The sequence below is a fragment of the Tigriopus californicus genome, chromosome 10 (genome assembly GCF_007210705.1).
Source record: "Tigriopus californicus strain San Diego chromosome 10, Tcal_SD_v2.1, whole genome shotgun sequence".
Lineage (NCBI taxonomy): Eukaryota > Metazoa > Arthropoda > Copepoda > Harpacticoida > Harpacticidae > Tigriopus > Tigriopus californicus.
In genome coordinates, this window is record NC_081449.1 from 15,230,476 (window position 1) to 15,251,410 (window position 20,935).

Sequence of the window (20,935 nt, forward strand, 5' to 3'; positions counted from 1 at the left end):
GAAAGTATAAAAAAAGGCTTTTAACTGTTCACCATCTACCTCTCCAATTATTCCTCTTCTACACATAACTACGGCAAGACAAGTCCCCCTACAGCACAGAGGAGTAGCTTCAAAACTTATCTCTGAGCTTACGGGCTCAAAGGTAATGGTCTGGGAAACTGAACCCACCTAATGGGTCTCTCTGGCACATTTCGTGCCTAAACCCAATGGAAAGGTTTGGCTAGTCATCGACTATCAACGCCTCAATGACGCCACCACCTGACCTTTCAGCTCCGTTCCGGATCTCATGCGCAAAATTTACCCTGCCCCGACTATCTTTGCTAAACTTGACGCAGTCCACGGATACTACCAGGTGCCGTTGTCAGAGGAGGTGTCCAAACTGTGCACGTTCCTCCTCTCGATGGCAAATTCCGCCCCCTGGTGGCGCCACGGACGCCGCCATGGCACTCTGCATCCAAAAGGGATGGATGAGCAAGATCGCCAATGACATGCTTCTCCAAGCCACATCTCACAAGGAGCTTCTCACGCATTTGCAGATTGTGTCTGATATCTGCTTCACAGAGGGCATCACACTTAGTCCAGATAAGTTGGAAATAGAAGAGAAGGTGCCCTTTGCAGGGTTCATGATCTCAGCCGCCGGCATGACGCCCGACCCCGTCAAGGTGGCTGCCATTGCGTCATTCCCCTTGCCTGCCAACCTGACGGGTTTCCAGTCCTTTTTTGGACTCGCCAACCAGTTGTCCAGTTTTCTACCCAACTTCGACCATATGACCACTAATGTGCGGCAACTCTTGAAATCAAAGTCAGCGTGGCTGTGGCTGAATGAGCACTAGGCTTAGTTCCAGCGGATCAAAAATGTCCTAATTTCGGACCACGTGGTTAAGCCATTCAATCCCTCTCTTCCCACAGAGCTCATGACTGATGCCAGCAACCTCTGTGGCCTTGGGTACGCCCTCTTGCAGCGGGAGTCCAACGGGCGTCCTTGCTTGATTCAGTGTGGAAGCTGCTCCCTATGCCCGGCCCAAAAGAATTACGCTGTCATGGAACTTGAGTTGACTGTTGTATGGTGGGCCGTGGAGAAGTGCAATTTTTTCCTCAAGGGCCACCCTGGGTTCACGGTCACCACTGATCACGGTTCCTTGCTTAGCGTGTTTAGGAAGCCCCTCGCCGCTATTAACAACCCATGGCTGCAACGGTTCTGGGAGAACCTGTCACAATACAGGTTCTGTTCCCTGGACGCCTGGGAAACGCCGCCTGATCCCAGACGCCTTGAGCCAATATCCAGTCTTCGGCCCTACCACTACCATGGACGCCGAGCAGGCTCTCTGTACCGCTGTCTCCTTGGATGACCCAGCCCTCCGCATCATTGCAGGCAACGTGGATGAGGAGAACAAAACTCTCATTTCACTCACCAGAATGGGGTCCCCTTTTGCCACAAGAGCTTTCTGTGAATGGCGGGTTCTTTGACGAGTTGAGAGTGGAGGGCGGCGTCTTGCTCTTTGGGGAACGCCTCTTTGTGCCCCGCCTTGCACGCCCCACCATTGTGGACTTACTCTACGCCTCACATTTGTGCATCAACAAAACGTGTGAGTTGGCCACCCAGCTTTATGTTTGGTCCACTTTACGCAATGACATCTGCAACAAGATTGCAATATGCCCAAGCTGCGTGTTAGTTCTACCCTCCCAGGAGGTAGAGTTGATTATCACCAAGTCGGCCAACAACCCCATGAACTCCGTCGCCATTGACCTTTTTGATCAAAGGGGTCATGTTTTTGTGGTCATGGTAGACCAATACTCCACGTTCCCCCTTGTCCACTGGCTCTCCTTCACATCCACGGAGGCAGTCTGGAATTCCCTTCACTCGTGGTTCTGTGTGGTTGGCTTCCACACATCTATCAAAACGGACAATGGACCCCAGTTCTGTGGCCAATTTTCCTCACTTTGTCTCCAGGCTGGCATCCGCCATGACACATCCTCCCCATACCATCCTGCCAGTAATGGCCTGGAGGAGGCAAGTGTCAAGAGCGTGAAACGCCTTCTGTCCAAAATGGGCGGGGTAGGTAACCCCAAGTTCCGATCAGCGCTTCTGGAGAGGAGGTGTACACCCTGGGTAGACGAATTCTCCCCAGCTAAGGCATTCCATGCCCAGCAGGTCCGCTCACTCCTCCCCTTTGCACACCAAGGGAAAATCTTTGAGCGTCAGGACTTTGAGCTCGCCTGCTCCAAGTCTCCCCACTCCATCTCCATGGTTGGTACCACTCGTGGACGCGCCCTCAAACCTCTGGTTATCAGTCAAAGTGTGCACATCCAGGATGTTACCGAGATGTCTTGGAGCTAGGGATCTGGGGTTGTGGTCAAAATACACCGGCTCCCACCCCTTGCCCCGTTGGTCTGAACAACTTCGAAACAAGAAGGTTAATTTTGCCACCTAATTTTGATGCGTACATTTTCTCACAAATAATGATCTGTTTGGAAGATTGGGCTCAGTTTGATAATGACGTTCCTTGAGGAAAAGATGCTCCTACCCGACAATGATGTTCCATTCGAAAAAAATAGCCCTGCCCAACAATAATTTCCTTGTGGAAAAGAAGCTTCTACCGGACCATAATGTTCTGTTTGGAAGATTGGGCACAGTTTGATAATAACGTTTCTTGTGGAAAAGATGCTCCTACCCTTTTATAATGTTCCATTTGAAAAAGTTCCTCCTCCCCACTAATGATTTTCCTAGTGGAAAATGGTTCTATCGGACCATGATATACCGTTTGGAAACTTGGCTCCAGTGATACAATGATTTTCCTTGTGGAAAAGAAGCTTCTATTCGTCCATGATATTCATTTTGGAAACTTGGCTCCCCCTCTGACCAACTCCAATTCCTTCTAAAATGGAGCAACAACTGTTTTGACCAATAAGCAACCATCGCGGGTCGGAAAACTCCTTGTTCCAATGCCATCTGCATTCTCATCTGCTCTCTTCAATATATTTCGAAACATCCCATCTACCCCATAACGATGGATTTTCAACGAAGCATTATTCAAACCTCCTTCAAATTTCCCGTGAGTTATTTGATGACTTCTTGTTTGGCAAATTGTTACTCTACCTAAGTCAAATATTTGTTTTGAAAAAGAGGTGTATTGAAACGCATGCCCGGAATTCTTGGGAGCAGATTAAGCTGATCTTTGATGAGGAATATTGATTCAAGTTTTTGCTTGTCTCGAATTGTGCAACGTGAGGTTATAAAATTGCAATATTACGATGGGAACATGAGCCCTTGAACACCGATATTTCAATGAGATAATGATAATATAGTACGTATGACTCAATCAAAGAAATACGCACTAGGTGTGGCATTAGCCTTAAGGCGTGGTCAGAAAGAAAGGAAACAAATAGATTAGACAATAAATGGCGAATATGAATAGCAATGGCAATTTCGTACATATTTAAAAAAATTCATTTCTTTCCCTTGATGATTTCAAAAAATAGCCAAAGCAGAAGTCGTGCGAGCTTTGCTCTGTATCAGACAATTTATAATGCACACTAGATGTGATGCACATTAAATATTTTTTGGTCATTTAAAACCTCTATGAATGGCCCAACGCAATCTGGGATTTTATTCTTCATGTGCCTATCAAATCCTAGAAAAGTGCTTCAAGAGAACATTGACTTTGGAATTGTGAGTAATTCTAACAGTATACTATTGTTTCTCTTGTTTTGATCTCTTGCTGCAGTTAGGCGGTTTTTTTAATACACCAGAGGCCAGTTTTTTAAAGAATGAGCATCTACTGAACACTTAGACGAGTGCATTTCAATACCGGTTAACGTCCACTCCTTAACTCAGAGGTACAAGCGTTTAAAAAACTCGCCTCTGCAAGGACAATTTACGTTTCTTCATCAATAGCGCCCGTTGTAGTCTGTTGATTTCCAGGGGCTTTTAATTGTTTGTCTAGTTAGTCTAGTTTCTTGTACTTCGAACTAAATTTGTTTCTCAAACAATGCCGAGTCTGGGGTTTTCATTGGGTCATTCTGGGTTTCTAGGTACTGTGCTCTCATGCGACATCCGACAACCAAATAATCCCTGGGTTGCCATAAAGGCATTTATTTGCAACGTCACAAAGCCCAAAGAAAACGGGAAGAGGCATAGTAAATTGCTAAATAGATTACTCTTGCCTGGCCTTGAACGCAATTTCTTTTCCGTTCATTGTGTGACTACTGTCACCTTGGTCTGACCTGTTCTTAAGAATCCGTGTGGCGTAAAAACCTATTGCTCGACTTCTATCTAAAGATTTTGAAAGGAAAGTTGGGTTACCTTGATGCTAGCGACACCTGGATTGTGGCGACGATAAGACGAAGTAGTGAACAAGCCAAGAATTTGATTCTGCCCTTTTGTCTTTTCATAAATTATTTATGACTGTTGGAATAATAATAATAATAATATTAATGGCCCTGAACGGAATGAAATCCGCTCAATGACATTTGGGTCAACTCCTTTAAATACTCCACTCGTAGATAATGGAGGTAAAGATATTGAGCAGGTCTCATCGATGAAAGATTCAGGTGTAGTCCTCCAAAATATTGGAAAGTTCGATAAGCATATCCAGTTGAAGGTGGGTAAAGCTTTCCAAATGTGTGGTTGGATACAGCGCACATTTAAGTCCAGAGACAGCATCATGATGCTAATTCTGTACAAGTCGATTATCCATCCGCATATTGAATATGCTTCACCCATTTGGGCTCCAATGAGTTCAGCAGGTTTGCAAAGGTCCAGCAAGTCAAAAGATGTTTCACTAGGAACATCACAGGATTGAGAGAGCTCTCATATTGGGAGAGGCTAAAAAGGTTGGGACTGTACAGTGTTCAAAGAAAGTACGAAAGGTACCTGATACTGTACGTCTTCAAAAGTATCCATGAGCATTGTCCCAACCCAGGATTTAGGGTCAATTCTAGGGACCGTAGAGGCTTTATGTGTGTTTTGAGAGCACCTTCAAGTCCTCGAGACTCCAGGCTAGTTCGAACAATGAAGGCAATTTCGCTTCTTTTTCAGGCTCCTTCATTGTTCAATTTGCTGCCCTCAAATATTCGTAGGGCGTATGTCGGTGTTGATCCAGTAGCAGGATTTAAGTCAGACTTGGACAAGTTTTTGACTTAAATTCCCGATCAACCTTATATTCAAGGGTTAGCTAGATCAGCCAACTCTAATTCGTTAGTCGAATATATATCGATAATACATATAAATAAAAGTTCAGTAAAATGATTAGTTTTCTCGTCTTGAACTGGTGGGATTCCAAACCCGGTGGCGGTCAGGAGGTCCGCGAAAAAATAAAAAATGATAAATAAATAAATAACTTCTTCAGAATCTTTCATATTTTTTAAAAGACCCATTCATATAAAATTTCGAGATGAATCAATGAACAACTAATACTTATATAGCCTTTGCACTTGCAAAATATGATTGCTTAAGAGGAATTGTTTTTTTCCTTTCAGAGAGAGAAAGGCTAACACCACGTACAAGTACGTACCTGACCCTTATGGATGATCTAAGCTAGTCTACATTTCTGGAGGGAAATAAGCGCGCTCTGTACTGACGATATATGTGTCTCCCGAATGCTTAATCGGACACTGAAGCTGTCGACATTTCGAAAAGGAAAAGCATGTAATTTTATTGGAAATGAGTTGTTTCTATGGTTGTTTAGAGATTTTTCTCATAGATTGCATTGGTTACATAAATGGATTGAATATCATACAAGGATTAAACCCTCGGTTCCGCCAGGCACTTGGCTATGTTCCCAAAATCAACTGGATTAACAAATGGCAGTTTCATATGGTACAATATGGGTGTGGCAGATTTGAAATTGCTTGCCTTGTATTATGGAGATACCAATATGATGTCATTTAAAAGTACAAAGATCATGCTCACACATTTCTGTAAACATATGCGATTTACGTGCTTTAGTGAGTTAAAGGCTTTGTAGAGCTGACCTCTTTGGGTGTTGCCATTTTATGGACCCATTAACTTGCTGCTTAAAGGGGAGAAGGTCGTGTTTTGGACAGGTATTTACGGTGTAGTAAGAACACTTTTTTCAGAGCTAGCAGAAAAGAATCCAAAATTGTTATTTCTTTTTACATCTCACGTAGTACGTAGTTAATGCAAATGCCTCTTGTTGATATACTCCCTTTACTCACCCCGTATGTTCGAATGTTTATAGTCACAACAATTGAACGTGTTCATCGCCGCATCTTCAATCATAGCTATCCTGGCAAACTCTTTCGAATGAATTAACATTCCACGCGCCCTCGTTCTAGAATTCTCCGCGGGTTCCTCATAAAGAAATTGGCTTATCAGATTTCTCAATTGGTTTTAAAGCAGGAATTAAGGCGATATTTCAATCAGTTCATTACTATCTAACCAAGATGACAGGTACGTTAGTTTTCAATTTCTACCATAACCAAGTTGTATGAGGTAAAGCCCTACGATTGGGGATCTGTTGTAGTTCAGGCTCTTGATTCGAGGGTGATATGTTCTCGCCCTAAAATGGTCGCCGACTTCGGTTGAGAATAATAACGCCTGACAGAGGTGTTCTTGAGTAGAATTAGTTATGTGATTCTTATGGATGGGGAATATGGACGTAAACCTTTATTTGCGACTCTTGGTCATGTCAGTGTAAAAATGTCTAAAACTATTTGTATAAACATCGTATACAGATATTTAACAACGAGATTAAAAGAATAAAAGAGTTCGTATGATAAAATAGTGTGAAAAATACAATGCCGTAATATTTTCACCCCCTTTTGCGTCTTAATATGGCTAATGGAAATCTGTACTTTATTGAATTCATTTCAACTTTATTTCATTTCCAGACCCAAATCGCGACGTAAATGGGAAAAACCGAATCAAGGATCGAGTCCTCACCTCAGGACTGACCATGTCCGTCAACTACGATCCTGTTCAAGGATCAATGTATCAAGAAATTGAAAGGTAAGCCGATTGTGACCCAAAAAAGTCTCACTTGGACAAATATAATCGAGCTTTGTTTGCTGTTCAAAGTGACTGTGTTCGATTAATTTTAAATCGCGCTTTGAAACATTAGACTAATATCCCAAAGTATCTCAGTTTTTCGATTGGGCTATTGTTGGATCCGACGATCTAAAAAGAGCGTGAATTTGCGAGTAACTTGTCAGACCCGGCTCGTGCCACATGTCGGTTGTCTCAAGGCAGCGCTTTAGGACCATCGTTCTTTCTTCTAACATACATAAAAGGCCTTCCCTAAGCAAGTTTTTATTTTCATCGCAGCCTGAGACATGGCGCTCCAATTCGTCAGTTCGGATTCACCTACATAAAAGTTTGAATGTGGTTTGTGGCTAAAATACTTTTCAACTGGTTTCTAACGAATAGATTTGCCATCGATTTTGTCAAGACCAAATTGATTCTATTGTGTCTTAGTCATGCAGCTCATGAATTTAACATTTCTGTGAAAGACAAAGCCGAGGACAAAATCGAGGACAAATCTTATTGAACAACCCTTTTACTGTCTCAAGGGTTCTTGTTTTCAAGTGTACTTAACAAGGTATTTGTATTGTATTGAGGAGTATGAAAATTTTGCACGTCATTAAAGAACGTTCAAATGGGCAAGTGATAGTTATATTGCCTTTGCACTTGGAAAATACTATTGATTAAGAAGGTGCGTTTTTCAATCTCAGAGGTCTGGAAAATCAAACTATCAAAGTCTTTCTTTCTCTAATAAAGAAATTCAGAAATTGAATAAAAACTTGACTTATTGCGAGAAAAAATCCTCAAAAAACAATGAGGCCATGCTCATCAAAGCAATATTTGTAGTATCAAAAGTAAAGAGAAATTCCTGATCTGTCTGTTCTACCTTCTCACAAGTTTCTTTTGGCTGACACTATTTTTCTTCATTTTGTATAGACTCATGAACCACTTCTGTTATCAACATATACTTAGCTTGCCTTTGTGATACCCATCACGAGCAAAACATTAGTATTAATTGCAGAAGCTTTTGAGCCTCGATAAAAAGATCGATCTTCTAGGAAATAAAATACTGATTAGGGTAAGGAATTTTCTATTTTTTGTTCTCTAAAAGCTATTCGATAAGAATAGCATAAATCATCACCCTTCCTTCTCTGAGTTCTTTTGAAGGAAATCATGATTAGGTTACTGGCGAAAAAATTCGATTTCTTCTTGTCTACTTATGGGTATTTCATCCAAAATGAATATTTTCATACTTTGACAAGCATCCCAAAACGCTGATAATAGTACGCAGTCTTTATGAATTTGATTGTTCTCATCTGGAAGAAAGTACATTTTATCTGCATTAATGCCCGCGACGCTAGAGATTATCAAAATGCACAATACTTCAAAGTTGTCGTCAGGCAACTTAATATTGATCCACGTACTTCCCATTCTTGAAGGGCTTTGGAGATGAATATTCAAGAGGACAAGGATTGGGTGGTCCTTCATAACGTTTTAACCGGAGAGAAGTTGAGCGGCATTGATGCTTTGAACTACGGCAAACGGTAAGATGCTACAAGTGTAATATCTCCCGGCGTGAAAGACTTAAATTTGAACTCATCCAGATTCGGTGCCTTCTTGGAGCAACGTGGATTCAAGATTGGACAAGTGGTGCATTTGATCTTAGGGAATCACAATATGACTTTCCCCATTTGCTTTGGCGCTTGGATTTTGGGTGGTTGCATCAGCTCAGGTGATGTCAATTTGGAGCCAAGGTCATTGTCGCAACAAGTAAGATGTGTTATGTAGTCGAAGTTTAGTAAATGGTGCACAATTCAACATCATGCATGGCTAATCATCCTACTGTTCTGATTCCAGCTCAACTCTCTATCCACCAGATTTCTGATCTGCACACCTGATACAAAAGATTTAGCCGTTGAAGCCTTGAACATGGTTGACCGACCTCAAGATATCCAGGCATTCTGTTTGGGCCCTAACGATATGTTTGAAGACCTCTCGGCCACCCTGAAGAACATCGACTCGATTGAATGTCCTGATCCTGTAGATGTGGACACCAATAGCGACGTTCCCATTGTCTTTTGGTCTTCAGGGACCACGGGACACCCCAAAGCCATCTGTCACACCCATTTCTCTGCCTTGCGTATGGCAGGAGTCTCTGTCAATTTCCTCACCCCCAAGACCAATGTAGTAACCACCACGTGTTTCTTTCACATGGGCGGTTTCTTCGCTGCAATGCTGTCATTTGTGCGACACCTGAGTTGCTACCACGTAAGAAACTTATTATTTTATTATAGTCTTGCTCTCGCCCCCTATCATTTATTTCATGATATTATTTGGCACAGATGTTTGGACCAGATTTCCAATTGGAACATCTCTTGAACACCATTGTTTCGGCAAAGCCTAAATCAATTACAATTGGAACCCATCATTACGTTCAACTGGCTGAATCTGAACTTTTGGCCAATGCAAACCCGGAGGATTTGGCCTCTTTGGAGTATATCGCCCCGGCTGGAGCTGCAGTCCCTCGATCGTGCGCAGCATTTTATCACAAAATGTGCCCAAACCTCAAGGTAATGTACATGACGATACAAATGACCTCCTTCCAAGAAGAGATTAAAGATCACAAGCAATATTTCGCCCGCTCGATTTTGAGCAAGGGTTGTATTGTCAAATAGTGCCATTGAAAGCAATCATTTGCTCTTTGGGATTCGTACATTTTCTCTCTTACATTCTCAGGGAGTTCTAAATATCTATGGTCAAACTGAGGGTGGTATTCTGACAATTGGCATGTCTAACACAAGCCTTGGCGCCATTTTTCCTGGAATATCCATGAAGGTGTGCACATTCATTGTCTTATTGTCTTGCATTTGTTAGTCTTGTTCATCGGCAGCAGTGAAAGTATTGAAATGTTGTTTAGGTGGAAAACATAGCAACTGGTGAAGGGTGTTGCCCTTACGAAGAAGGAGAGTTATGCTACAAAACTCCGGTGGTCATGAAAGGCTACCACAACCGAGCTAAGGAAAATGCGGCATTTTTTGATCATGAAGGTTATGCTCATTCCGGAGACTTGGTGTATTACACCCCAGATGGAGACATTCATTATGTGGACCGTCTGAAAGAAATCATAAAGTAGGTTCGAAAATACTGCTGATGATTGCTTGTACCCCTTACTATTGCGTTTGAGGAATTCTAGGTACAAGAATAACCACGTGGCACCCACTGAACTGGAGGACATTATGCAAAGACATCCGGCAGTTCAAGAATGCTTGGTATTTGGCAAGCCTAACGATGAAGTGCAGGAGCTTATTTCAGCCGTGGTAGTTTTAAAACCTGGCCAAAAGGTAAGAGATTCACGAGTCTACTGCGTCCTGCACCAACAAATTGTCCATCAGAAGAACATATTTTCAAAAGAGTGAATCAAGGAATTCATTGCAAGAGAAGATTGCAAGTGCCATATTAATCATTTTTTCCGGTTTGACATTGGAAGAGCTTGGGTCTCTTGAAATGTTGAGTCCGGATTTACACAATGGTTTCATTGTCAATCCGCTGGCCTTTTTATAGGTAAGCGCAGAGGACCTGCGGAGCTTTGTGAACAACGAGGTCACCGATTACAAGAAGATTCGAGGACAAATCATTTTAAGCAATCACATTCCTCGTAATTCCATGGGTAAACTGGTTCGACGTGAAATGCGGGAATGGGCCCGACATCAAGGCAATCCCAAGGACACGGATATTCATGCACCAATTTTGTCTTCCCAAATGCTGGCTCATTGACATAGTGCAATGGATCAGCTTGTGATTTTTAGCCTCTGATTACATAGGTGGACAAATATAAACCTGGTCAATGACGGAAACCCTTTAACACGCCCTTTTATCATATGTATATTTGCGTAGGAGTAAGCGTATGTTGTACTCTCTAGTACTTTTTAAATCGTCATATTGTTGACTGAATGAAAAAACAGGACAATGTAAGACATAATATTGAGAAAAAAAATTATCTTCTAAATCAAAAATGTTTTTCACAAGTGTAAAGGCAACACAGTTATTAACTCTCTATTTGTACGCTCTTTATAACCGTGAAAAAATGTCCTACTCATCAATACAAAACAGATACTTTGTTAAGTACATTTAAAAATAAGAACCCTCTGAGATTTGAGATCATCCATGGGCAGTGACGATATAGCATATTTATTAGAGACCTTATTCCATTACTTAAAAGGCTCAGTATGGACCACGATTGGAGGGCAAAGGATCTTCCAAAGAGGCTATTTTTTTCTTGAGCCTTCTTGAGCAACAACAGCTTATTTGCAGACCAATTGCGCGCATTTGGCCGACCGGGCCTTGTCTTCATCAGTTTGTCGAAAGAACAGTGTAGTCACACATCCTATCACAGGACCAATCATAACGAAAAGAAAGAAGTAAAGATAGTCCTTTCTGGACCCTTGAAGAATGGCTTCTCCGACATATTTAATGGTGAGATTCAGAATAATGTCACCCAACGCAATTGTTCCAATGACTGGTCCACCATACTTGGATCCAAACACTTCGGTGCACTTAGCTGAAAAAGAGAAACCGAATGATACATTCTTGACTTGGAAGGAATGTTCCGTTTTCTTGTGTAGCCCTACCTGGCAAGATGGCATAAATGGCAGGAAAAGTCAAATAGATCACGTACATCCAAATCAGATAGGCCACCTTTCCCATTTCACATGTCAAGTAAAATGTCCCCACGAACAAGGCTAAGACCCCTGATTGAAAACAAACAACCATCTTGTAGGGCACCCAATCCAAAGCAAATCCATAAGCCATTCGAGAGATCCATTGCATGATTCCAGAAAAGGTGCCAATGTAGTTGGTAATGAAGCTGTCCGACGAAATGAACGTCAAGCCAAAGGCCTTGTAGTACGTAGGGATGGTCTGCGTTACAATGGTGAAGCAAAAGCGCGTTATGAACAATAGATAAAATTCCCTTCGAGTCAAAACAGAGGAGCCGAATCCCTTGAAAGCCCTCTTCAACGAGGCCCATTTGAACGATACCCGGGGAGGCTCAAAATCCGGTGGATCAGCCGTGAGAATAATACCAATCAGCTGGAAAGTGGCATAGATGCCAGACAAAGAGTACAGAAGAGTTGGAACTCGTTCCAGAACATCTGGATTCTCAAAATAGGCGTCGTCCGTTCCATCAGGAGAAATGGCATCAACGTCATTCGGATTGGTGATTGCCAATTGTACTTGGTTCATGATCGTAGAACTGATGCCATAGCCAGCAATGACGATGCCCATAATCTTGCCCTTGTGCTCTGGAAACCAACTGGAACACCCTGTCTCTCTCTCAATAAAAGCTCGGAAAGTGAAGAGAAAGTACTTGGTTGCACGTACCTCATTGGGACCGTGTAACAAGGCATCAGGGCCATGTTCCCTAATCCTTGGATCAGTCCGTAAGTGACGATGACCCAGTTCAAACTATATTCCATGGTCCATCGTGTGGCCAATGCTCCACCGCAAAATAAAACACATCCGATGATAAGGACCAACCGGTTGCCAAGGAGTGGAACCAGGACCATTGGAGCAATGAATAAGCTGATGCCATTTCCGATTCCAAACACCAAATTAACCGTGGCAAAATCGCTAAAGATGAAATAGCTTTCGGAATACGATGGCAGGAACTAAATACTCGTTTATTTGGTTCACTTTTCAATTAACAAAAGTAACAATAAAGGACACGTAAAGCCCTATAAATCATTGAATAGGGTTTGAGTACAGCTAGCATTTAAGGTTGATTGTTATAAACTAAGTTTCATATTTGCTTGATTTCAATTCGTGCTTAAAGTGAGATATACCAGGTTTCCCTGGAAGTTGACATTCTTATTACAACATTATGACAATATTTGTGTCAAGGTCACTCAGCCTCAAAAGCTCCCCATCAACAATCCGCTTGACCTTTGAGCGAGTTCAAATCAACTCTGAATAGCATAAAAAAATGACTATCCCGCTTGGATTAAGCCGGGGTCACGAAATCTGTGCTCAGAGGCGAGCGCATCAAAAGGATTATCAATTAAAAAATCATAAATGCATTGGCCTATAAATAACTATCTGTTACCCGATGTACCTGCTTGATAGGTTAATGCTGTATAGGGAAAGTTATTGTGATCTGTCACTAACCTGTAAGTGATGTTCTGACTTACGCCCATGTCTGACCTCATGTAGGACACGAGGTAGGGCATAATGTTGCCGAATGTGTAGAAGGCGCCCAACATGAGACAGATCAGGAAAGCCCCGACCGAGGACATAATGGCACGGATTGGAACCCCTCGGATTTGGACTTGCTCCAGAAACATCCTTCTCTACTTTTTGTGATGAGGACAATAGTGTCAGTCTCTGCCGTCGGTCTATTTGAGGCCTTATCGATAATTGCACTTACACAACAAATTCGTGCTCGGATAATTATACAATTGTGCCTCAAGATTAAGGGTTGAGTGATTGGAGCAATTGTCAGATCAATTATTTTCCCACTCAACGGATGGAGATGTCTAACCTATAAGGACCTTAATTTGCAACGTCAGACAGCCCAAACAAAACGGTAAGATGTACGGTAGACTGTTAAATAAGCTACTCGTAACATGCCATAAAATCGATTTCTTTTCCGGACATTCTGTGACCCGGGTATTTATATAAGATTTTGATAGATTTGGCTAAAAACAACACAAAGGGATTATAATTATAAGAAATTGACCCTCATAGCGAACGGTTCACACTTCACTATCATCTGTGTGGACTACCGACCCCCCCCCCCTCCTCGTCCTTCAAATACCCTAGGCCCTGCCAGCTCATCGACGTCCACTCTGAAAGAGTATGTCTAAAGACCACTAGAGGTCCTAGGATAATTATGCTGGATAATGCTGACCCTGCCTACGTTGGATCACGCGGATGCGCAGTCATATATCTACTCCACCACACCTTATGGTGGACAGGACCATCTTTACTATAATGTCTACACTGTGAAGTACAGACGTGGTCGGGAACCGTTTACACATCCATCTCCAAAGAGGAAGCATAATTATGCGACATTCCAGAAATCAGCAACAACATTGTGCAAACTCGAGTCTGCCTCACAAAAATTGATCAAGGCATGTTGCATTGATTTGAAAGGTGGCACTCAACAGTAGGCCTGCTGGCTTGGGCACTTTGATTCCACCCTATCCTTTGTCTTACATTTCAAAGTGCATCGTACCCGACGAATACCGTCTACCAGAATTATATTAGACTTGGTTGGCTTAAAATGAATCCTTCGCACAGGAAACAACCCAAATTAAACAAGGCTTGCATCCCTCATGCGTCGGGGTTAAGAAACGCAATGCCAAAATATGGCGAAAAATTGAATTTGCTCGTAGCTCAAACTCTATTGAACGAGGACGTCTTCTGTATTGAAAAGTGCCCCAGTGACGTCCCAAAATTTGTGCTGAAATCATCATGCAGCTACCATTTCAATGTCCCAATAGTTCTATATTTTCAATCAGTTGGGTAACCGTGCTAAAACGTGCTCGGAACCCATGCTGGCTAGGAGGAAGGACTTCATGAATATCAAGAAATTCAACACGTTTGAACTTCATGATCTTCTCAAACACCTTCATAATATTCGAAGTGAGAGAAACAGGCCTACAGTTACTGGGGAGTGACTTATCTCCCCCTTTGAAAATTGGAAAAACATGAGCTAACTTTAGTGAAGATGGAAACTTGCCCTGATCCAAGATGCAACGCATCAAGTACGAGAAAACAGGATCAAGAAGAACCTGTGAGCATCTTTTTAGAAACTGAGATGTCACACCATCAACATCAGGAGAACTCTAAAGTCTGAAGCCCTGGATGGTCTCTAGAGCATTGATATCTTTATCTAGACTTGAGGGAAGTAAATCAAACAATGAAGGAGCCAGAGAAAGGAAAGAGGTTTACTTCATTGTTCTAACTAGCCTGGATTCACGGGGCTTGAAAGTGCTCTCAAAACGCACATTAAACCTCTACGGTCACTAGAATTGATGTAAACATTGTACAATCCCAACCTCTTAAATCTCTCCCACGAGGAGAGCTCTCTCATTCCTGCAATGTTCCTTGTTGTACAATATCTTTGGACTTGTTCGACCTTTGCAAACCTGATGAACTCATTGAAGACCAAATTTCATTTGATTGATTATATTTTTAGGAGTTTGGGGGAAATATTGAAATGTGTAAGATACAAAGGGAAAAATGGAAAATAGAATTAAGAGTACGTGAAATCCCCACTTTGTCCCATAAACCGTACGGTGTTTTTTTCATCGGCCACATTGACTAGTTAAGACTCTGAGATGTGACAGAACTTTCTCTTTAATGCCTTGATTTGGTAACAAGGGCTTCTAACCTTGGAAGGTCCCTCATCGCTGACAAAGAGCTAAAGCTTGGCTTGGTTCGCTAGGATGTCTGAGCAAGGAAAGAGAAGGAATTAGGCTCTGGAAAAATAGTTACTTGCGTAATAGTTGGTTGAATAAGAGCATGGGGTTGTTTCTGACAAATATAGGCTGACCTGTATTGCAATTGCAATTACATTTTTAGGTAATTTTAACTGTAAGGATTTTTTTTTGTGGACTTCCTTACCGCTACCGGGATTGGAATCCCAGCAGTTCAAGACGAGAAGATTAATCATTTTACTTGACTTTTATTTATATATATTATTTGATCGACCAACGAATTAGGATTGGCTGATCTAACTAATCCTTGAATATAAGGTTGATCCGGAATTTTAGTCAAAAGCTCATCCAAGTCTGACTTAAATCCTGCTATTGGATCAACCCCTACATAAGCCCTACGAATATTTGAGGGCAGCAAATTGAACAATGAAGGAGCCCGAGAAAGAAGAGAGTTGGACTTCATTGTTTTAACCAGCCTTGATTCTTGAGGGCTTGAAGGTGCTCTCAAAATGCACGTTAAGCCTCTACGGTCACTACAATTGACCCTAAATCCCGGGGTGGGACAAAGCTCTTGAATGCTTTTGAAAACGTACAATATCAGATACCTTTCGTACCTTCTCTGAGTACTATACATTCCCAACCTTTCTAACCTCTCCCAATATTAGAGCTCTCTCATATCTTCAATGTTCCAAGTAAAACATCTGTGGACCTGCTCGAGCTTTTGCAAACCTGCTGAACTGATTGGAGCCCAAATGGGAGAGGTATATTCAAGATGCGGCTGAACAATCGACTTGTACAGAGTTAGCATCATGATGCTGTCTCTGGACTTAAATGTGCGATATATCCAACCACATGTTTGAAAAGCTTTACCCACCTTCAACTGGATATGCTTATCGAGTTTTCTATTATCTTGGAGGACTACACCTAAATCCTTCATGGATGAGACCTGCTCAAAGTCCTTACCTTCATCATCCAATAGAAAGGGTTACTTCCGGCGCCGGGGTTTGAACCCCCGACAACTGTGGCGAGGATTTTTGCCTTGTTCACGCTGCCTCTTCGACCGCTCGGCTATACCAGTTCCCCTTCCTTGTATGGAGAAGCAGAGTAATTGTAATTATTTCCGTTGGCAAAATAAATAGTTGTGCGTCTTTAAATCCATTGGATTTACCCTTGATTTTGACGTCTCGTCCTTTAATCATGCTCATCGATTTATTCCTTTGCTTGAACGTTCCTCCCTGGATTGCGATGCTCATGAGCGTTGCCTTGTTGAAGGCCAATTGTGTGCTGAAAAGTAGCCATCTGGGGGCCACTTAAAAGTAAAAAAGTAGTCACTTAGAGACCACTATTGTTGATACTTTTATTTTCAGGAATCGAAATAATCTTAATCTTATGTTCAAACGAATCCTTGAGCTTTACCCTCAGCCAGGTTTTAGGGTCAATTTGTAGTGATTGTAAAGGTTTAAAACACTTTTGAGCCCCTCACAATCCAGTTCCTTCAATATTCCAATCAGTGGTGGCCAATGTAACAACTTTAGATAGGTTGGAACTCTTGACCCACCTTATGCTTTCCGAGTCTTCATACTGAAGTTATCTGTCTGGAATTGATAACTCCATACGAGTTTCTAATGTATTGAGTTTTCTGATGTGTCGAGTTACTCTCAAACCGACAAGGCCATGAGGAAAACCCAAATTTAACTTTTTTTTAGGTATTTATTGCGAGCAGCATGTCTCATTGGATGTACCAAGTGTCGAGGATAAGATTAGACAAATTTGTCACTTTCACTCAAAAGCATCATAAATTTCTTAAAAGATAATTTTGAGAACTAAAGTTCTAACATTTTATAGATCAGACTACCTAAAATTTACGCAATTTTTTTTACATTATCTTATTTAAAGCTAAGTTTTCAAAATATGATCCTTTTGAAGCACTGACTTTGGCCAATCTGGGAATTTTTCAATGGTGCTTCAATTCGGCGGCCAAGAACTTTAGTTGAAGGGGGCCTTTCTTAGCAAGTTTCTTTCACAACATATTACCACACAGCATAGTCCAGAGTTTTAAGATCTGAAGAATTTGGGGGGGGGGCTTAGTTCAGGCCTTCAAAACAGGATTCCCTCGGTATCCAAATAGGAGATTGTCTTTTTGGCTGAATGAGCAGGAGCAAAGTCTTGTTGAAAGACAAAGGGCCGGTTTTATGCTACATTTCTTATCCAGGGTATCACTATTGAAAACCTCAATGTAGGCATCTGCGTTTTAGTCTGAATCCCTCTCAGTACCAAATTGGAGGTCCAATCCAATGCAGCGCTTGTTTTTCTTTTTTTGCTTTCATGATTTTCAGCTTTGATTTTTTTTTTTGTATTTTTGTTTACATCAATGAAAAGAGCGGACAATGACAAAAAATATATATAAATGTATCAAACTCACGAAACCGTGAAAGATTTCAAGGATTTTAGGCAAAAAAAATGTGTGTTTATTCTTATCCTCGACACCCGGTATGTAAGTGGTACATGAATGTCAATTCAATTGGAGTCGCACATGGCGATTTGGGGCCCATTCTGCCTTTTAAATGAACCTTTGAATCATATCCAAATCTTCATGCGATGCTTTAATTTACCCACAAGTACACAAGTACAAAATCGTATGCATTTACGCGTTGAATATCTTAGGCCACTTTTGTTCTGAGAAAAACGAGTCCTGGGTTCCGGATCTCCAGCACTTCGAGCACTTTTGCTTTGTCGTCTTCTGTTCCAGGTTTTCCTTGTTTCATCGCTCCCATGATAGTGATGTTCTCTTTCCTCTCTTCTCTCGTGGCGATTTCAGTAACCAACCCTTCTTTCGATGTCTCTTTTTCTTTTTTTGTTTTTGGCTCGAGCAGGCAAGAGATAGCCGATCAATGTTCTACGCCCTTTGGAATCCTTTGACATTTTGTTTTCTCTTGGTCCCCTGCACAAAGGTCGTTATGTTGTGAAACATGCCAGGTTCAAGAAACCTGGAAGAGCAAAGACTTGCACGTCCGTCCTCTTCAACTTCTCTCTCTCTCTTATTGCACTCAGGTATATAAGCATTTATCCATTCTTCTTCAATTCTACATCTAGATAGTTCAACTGAGGTTGAATTTCTCGTGCTGGTCTATATCTCCAATACGGAGGGTAGTACTTCTGGGGGACCAAGCTGGTTATTCTTCCTGTATACTTGATTACTTCTTCATGGTAAATAAATTTTCTACGCAGCAATTCTCTTTTTTTTTTTTGGTTTGGTTTTTCACGGGCTTTTCTAACCGCTACAGGGAATGTAATCCCCAGTACTATTAAAATGAAAGATTATAATTCGTCTATTTATTACCTTTACCACATTAAGAGTGTTGTCTTCCCTAGTCACTAGTGTGGGTTGCACTGAGTTATCATCAGGAACTTGGAAGCTACCAAAGGAAACACTAGTCAACAAGATCTTGGATATGAAGGTTTGCATCCCAGTACGTAAAGCTTCAATAAACCTCCGAGAGGTGGAGTCCTCCAAAGAGACGCCCTGCAACGGCTTTGACTTGGCTCCCAGCTCTGATTTCAAGCGCTCAATCTCGGCGTCTTTGGCCGCCAAGGCAAGTTCAAGGTCGACAATCATAGGTCAACCGAATGTGCCATGGAAGCTAACTAAGTCTTAGGTCCAATTCGAGGAAAGGTTTGATGAAAAGTTTTTCAACGTAATGGGAAGATGTATCTAGATGAAGGATCATGATCAGTTTGCGAGCGACACATCAATCGTCATTATAACACAGTACAGTCAATAACACGGCTATGTTTACACAATCCCAAAATTGCAGATCAGTACACAGAGATTTTGCCAATTCGACGACTCTTCAAGGGTAGAACTTACGAAACCTTAAGTTGTGAAAATATAGTTCAATACTTCAAAACTTCCAACAAAGAAACTTCCAAAATTGATCAAAAAATATTTGCGTGGAAAAAAACAAGCAAAACGAGAATGCCTTTTTCAAAGCAAGCTTTCATACAAAGCATATGAGTGTTATGTATTTGAGGATCGTTGATATGGACATTTGGGTACGTTATTTCATAAAAACTGAGCTTCAATTTACGAATCAATTACCGATCTAAAATAGACTCTCAGCGCATTTTTTATGGATTAGCAGCTTCAGAAGTTCCTCACTAAGCATTTTCAATGAAAAACTTGTTGGAACAAGGAAGTACAAAATCAATTCCTTGCGGATGTGAGTTAAGAAACAACAAAAAAACGGAGAAAAATTGAACGGTTAATATTTACATTTCTCACGTTGCATGGATTACCCCTTAACTTATTTAAAGCAATCATAGTTTTTAAAATATCTTTTCAATGTAATGTCGGAATGATTCTGTAATATATGCTCATATTTGAAAGATTCCGCTATCATAAATTGATTGATTTCGAAACTTTCCATTGCTGGAACTTTTTACTTTGGAAGCTTTGTTCGTACACGAAACGTTTTGATCGTCCTTTTGGACGTTTGTGGTGTCAATTTTCCTGAGAATGACTCGCGCAAATACAAATCCTGCTGAAATTTCTCATTTCTTTAACTTGTACCTAATTAATCTTCTCAAGAAAAAAAACAGTAGCTTAGTTGCAATCAGATATTCGGATGTTAAGGCAAGCCCCCGGTAACACCAAACAAACTTACCTTCCAGTTTTTTTTGCAAAATTTGGCGATTCTAACTAGTTTTAACGAAGCTGACCTTTCTTCATAGTACCCTGAAAGAAGTGTCAGCCTCTCAAAAACGTGTTTGAAGCTCTATATTTGCATCACTGGCACTGGAACCAGCAAACAAACGAACATACCAGAGCTTGCCTAAACGTCGCCAAAATATAGGTATATGGGCAGCTGACCGCCCCAGCAGAGGTCTCCTTGATTCCTTCCTTCTTTGTCTCAGCTCATCTCTAAAATGATAATCGGCGATTTGTCTAGAAAAGACTGAATTAATATTTACTCGCTAAACCTATAAGCAACGCGTGTCATTGCTCATATATTGCGCCGTCAAAAAATTCAACTTTCTTGAATTGAGCCCTTCATGAATGTGATTTCGGCTAACAAACATTGCTTAGCATTTGTCAGAGGAGTCATCTTTGTTTGGTTTCAACGGACTGCTGACCCCGCCGCTTTCTTTGGCGTCGCTCTGTTGAATGGCTAGAGTTGGATTCTTCGATGATCAGCTTACCCCTCTCGTCTCACCACTGAGACGACTGCCACAGTGGTTCAAAAGCCCTTTTGAATTCCAGCAGAAATATCCAAACAAATCTTGTTAACTAATAGCCATATGGGCGACAAATTTGAGCCAGAAGTCAATAAATCAATCACGTCAAAATTACTTCCTATGGTTTTTGCAAGGAAGAAGACGGTTAAGTTGGATTGGCACATTTCTCTCAATACTTGATAAAGTTTTTCGACCACCGTGGTGAAACGGGTGAGACGAGACGAGAAGAGACGAACGACCGTGTCCAAGAATCCAGCTTAGGCCATCATAAGATAACCCT

At 41.5% G+C, this 20,935-nt stretch overlaps 3 protein-coding genes across 3 annotated transcripts; 2 read left to right on the forward strand and 1 right to left on the reverse strand.

The window, feature by feature from the left end:
* The first annotated feature begins 440 nt into the window (after nucleotides 1-440).
* Nucleotides 441-2,338, forward strand: LOC131887628 (uncharacterized). The gene is made up of 3 exons (XM_059236259.1): nucleotides 441-705; nucleotides 1,223-1,372; nucleotides 1,416-2,338. The coding sequence occupies exons 1-3, from the start codon at nucleotides 441-443 to the stop codon at nucleotides 2,336-2,338; spliced, it is 1,338 nt and encodes a 445-aa protein (XP_059092242.1).
* A 4,012-nt stretch (nucleotides 2,339-6,350) lies between these two features.
* Nucleotides 6,351-10,844, forward strand: LOC131888543 (uncharacterized). The gene is made up of 10 exons (XM_059237422.1): nucleotides 6,351-6,412; nucleotides 6,853-6,970; nucleotides 8,422-8,526; nucleotides 8,587-8,752; nucleotides 8,840-9,250; nucleotides 9,325-9,552; nucleotides 9,719-9,817; nucleotides 9,900-10,111; nucleotides 10,176-10,323; nucleotides 10,544-10,844. Exons 1-10 carry the CDS (start codon nucleotides 6,406-6,408, stop codon nucleotides 10,754-10,756), a joined length of 1,707 nt encoding a protein of 568 aa, XP_059093405.1. The 5' UTR covers nucleotides 6,351-6,405; the 3' UTR covers nucleotides 10,757-10,844.
* A 310-nt stretch (nucleotides 10,845-11,154) lies between these two features.
* LOC131888545 (uncharacterized) lies at nucleotides 11,155-13,507 on the reverse strand. Its single transcript, XM_059237424.1, has 4 exons — nucleotides 13,145-13,507; nucleotides 12,362-12,610; nucleotides 11,611-12,293; nucleotides 11,155-11,540 (listed from the first exon to the last, which is right to left on the reverse strand). Exons 1-4 carry the CDS (start codon nucleotides 13,318-13,320, stop codon nucleotides 11,284-11,286), a joined length of 1,365 nt encoding a protein of 454 aa, XP_059093407.1. The 5' UTR covers nucleotides 13,321-13,507; the 3' UTR covers nucleotides 11,155-11,283.
* Between the last annotated feature and the right edge of the window lie 7,428 nt (nucleotides 13,508-20,935).

Coding starts and splice junctions, on each gene's coding strand:
- LOC131887628 (XM_059236259.1), top strand. CDS start 441: ATGGCACTCTGCATCCAAAAGGGATGGATGAGCAAGATCGCCAATGAC. Junction 706..1,222: donor CTTGCCTGCCAACCTGACGG/GTTTCCAGTCCT, acceptor GTCACAATACAG/GTTCTGTTCCCTGGACGCCT. Junction 1,373..1,415: donor AGCCCTCCGCATCATTGCAG/GCAACGTGGATG, acceptor TTCACTCACCAG/AATGGGGTCCCCTTTTGCCA.
- LOC131888543 (XM_059237422.1), top strand. Junction 8,527..8,586: donor GCTTTGAACTACGGCAAACG/GTAAGATGCTAC, acceptor GAACTCATCCAG/ATTCGGTGCCTTCTTGGAGC. Junction 8,753..8,839: donor CAAGGTCATTGTCGCAACAA/GTAAGATGTGTT, acceptor TTCTGATTCCAG/CTCAACTCTCTATCCACCAG.
- LOC131888545 (XM_059237424.1), bottom strand. CDS start 13,320: ATGTTTCTGGAGCAAGTCCAAATCCGAGGGGTTCCAATCCGTGCCATT. Junction 12,611..13,144: donor AGTCAGAACATCACTTACAG/GTTAGTGACAGA, acceptor TTTCATCTTTAG/CGATTTTGCCACGGTTAATT. Junction 11,541..11,610: donor CATTTATGCCATCTTGCCAG/GTAGGGCTACAC, acceptor TCTCTTTTTCAG/CTAAGTGCACCGAAGTGTTT.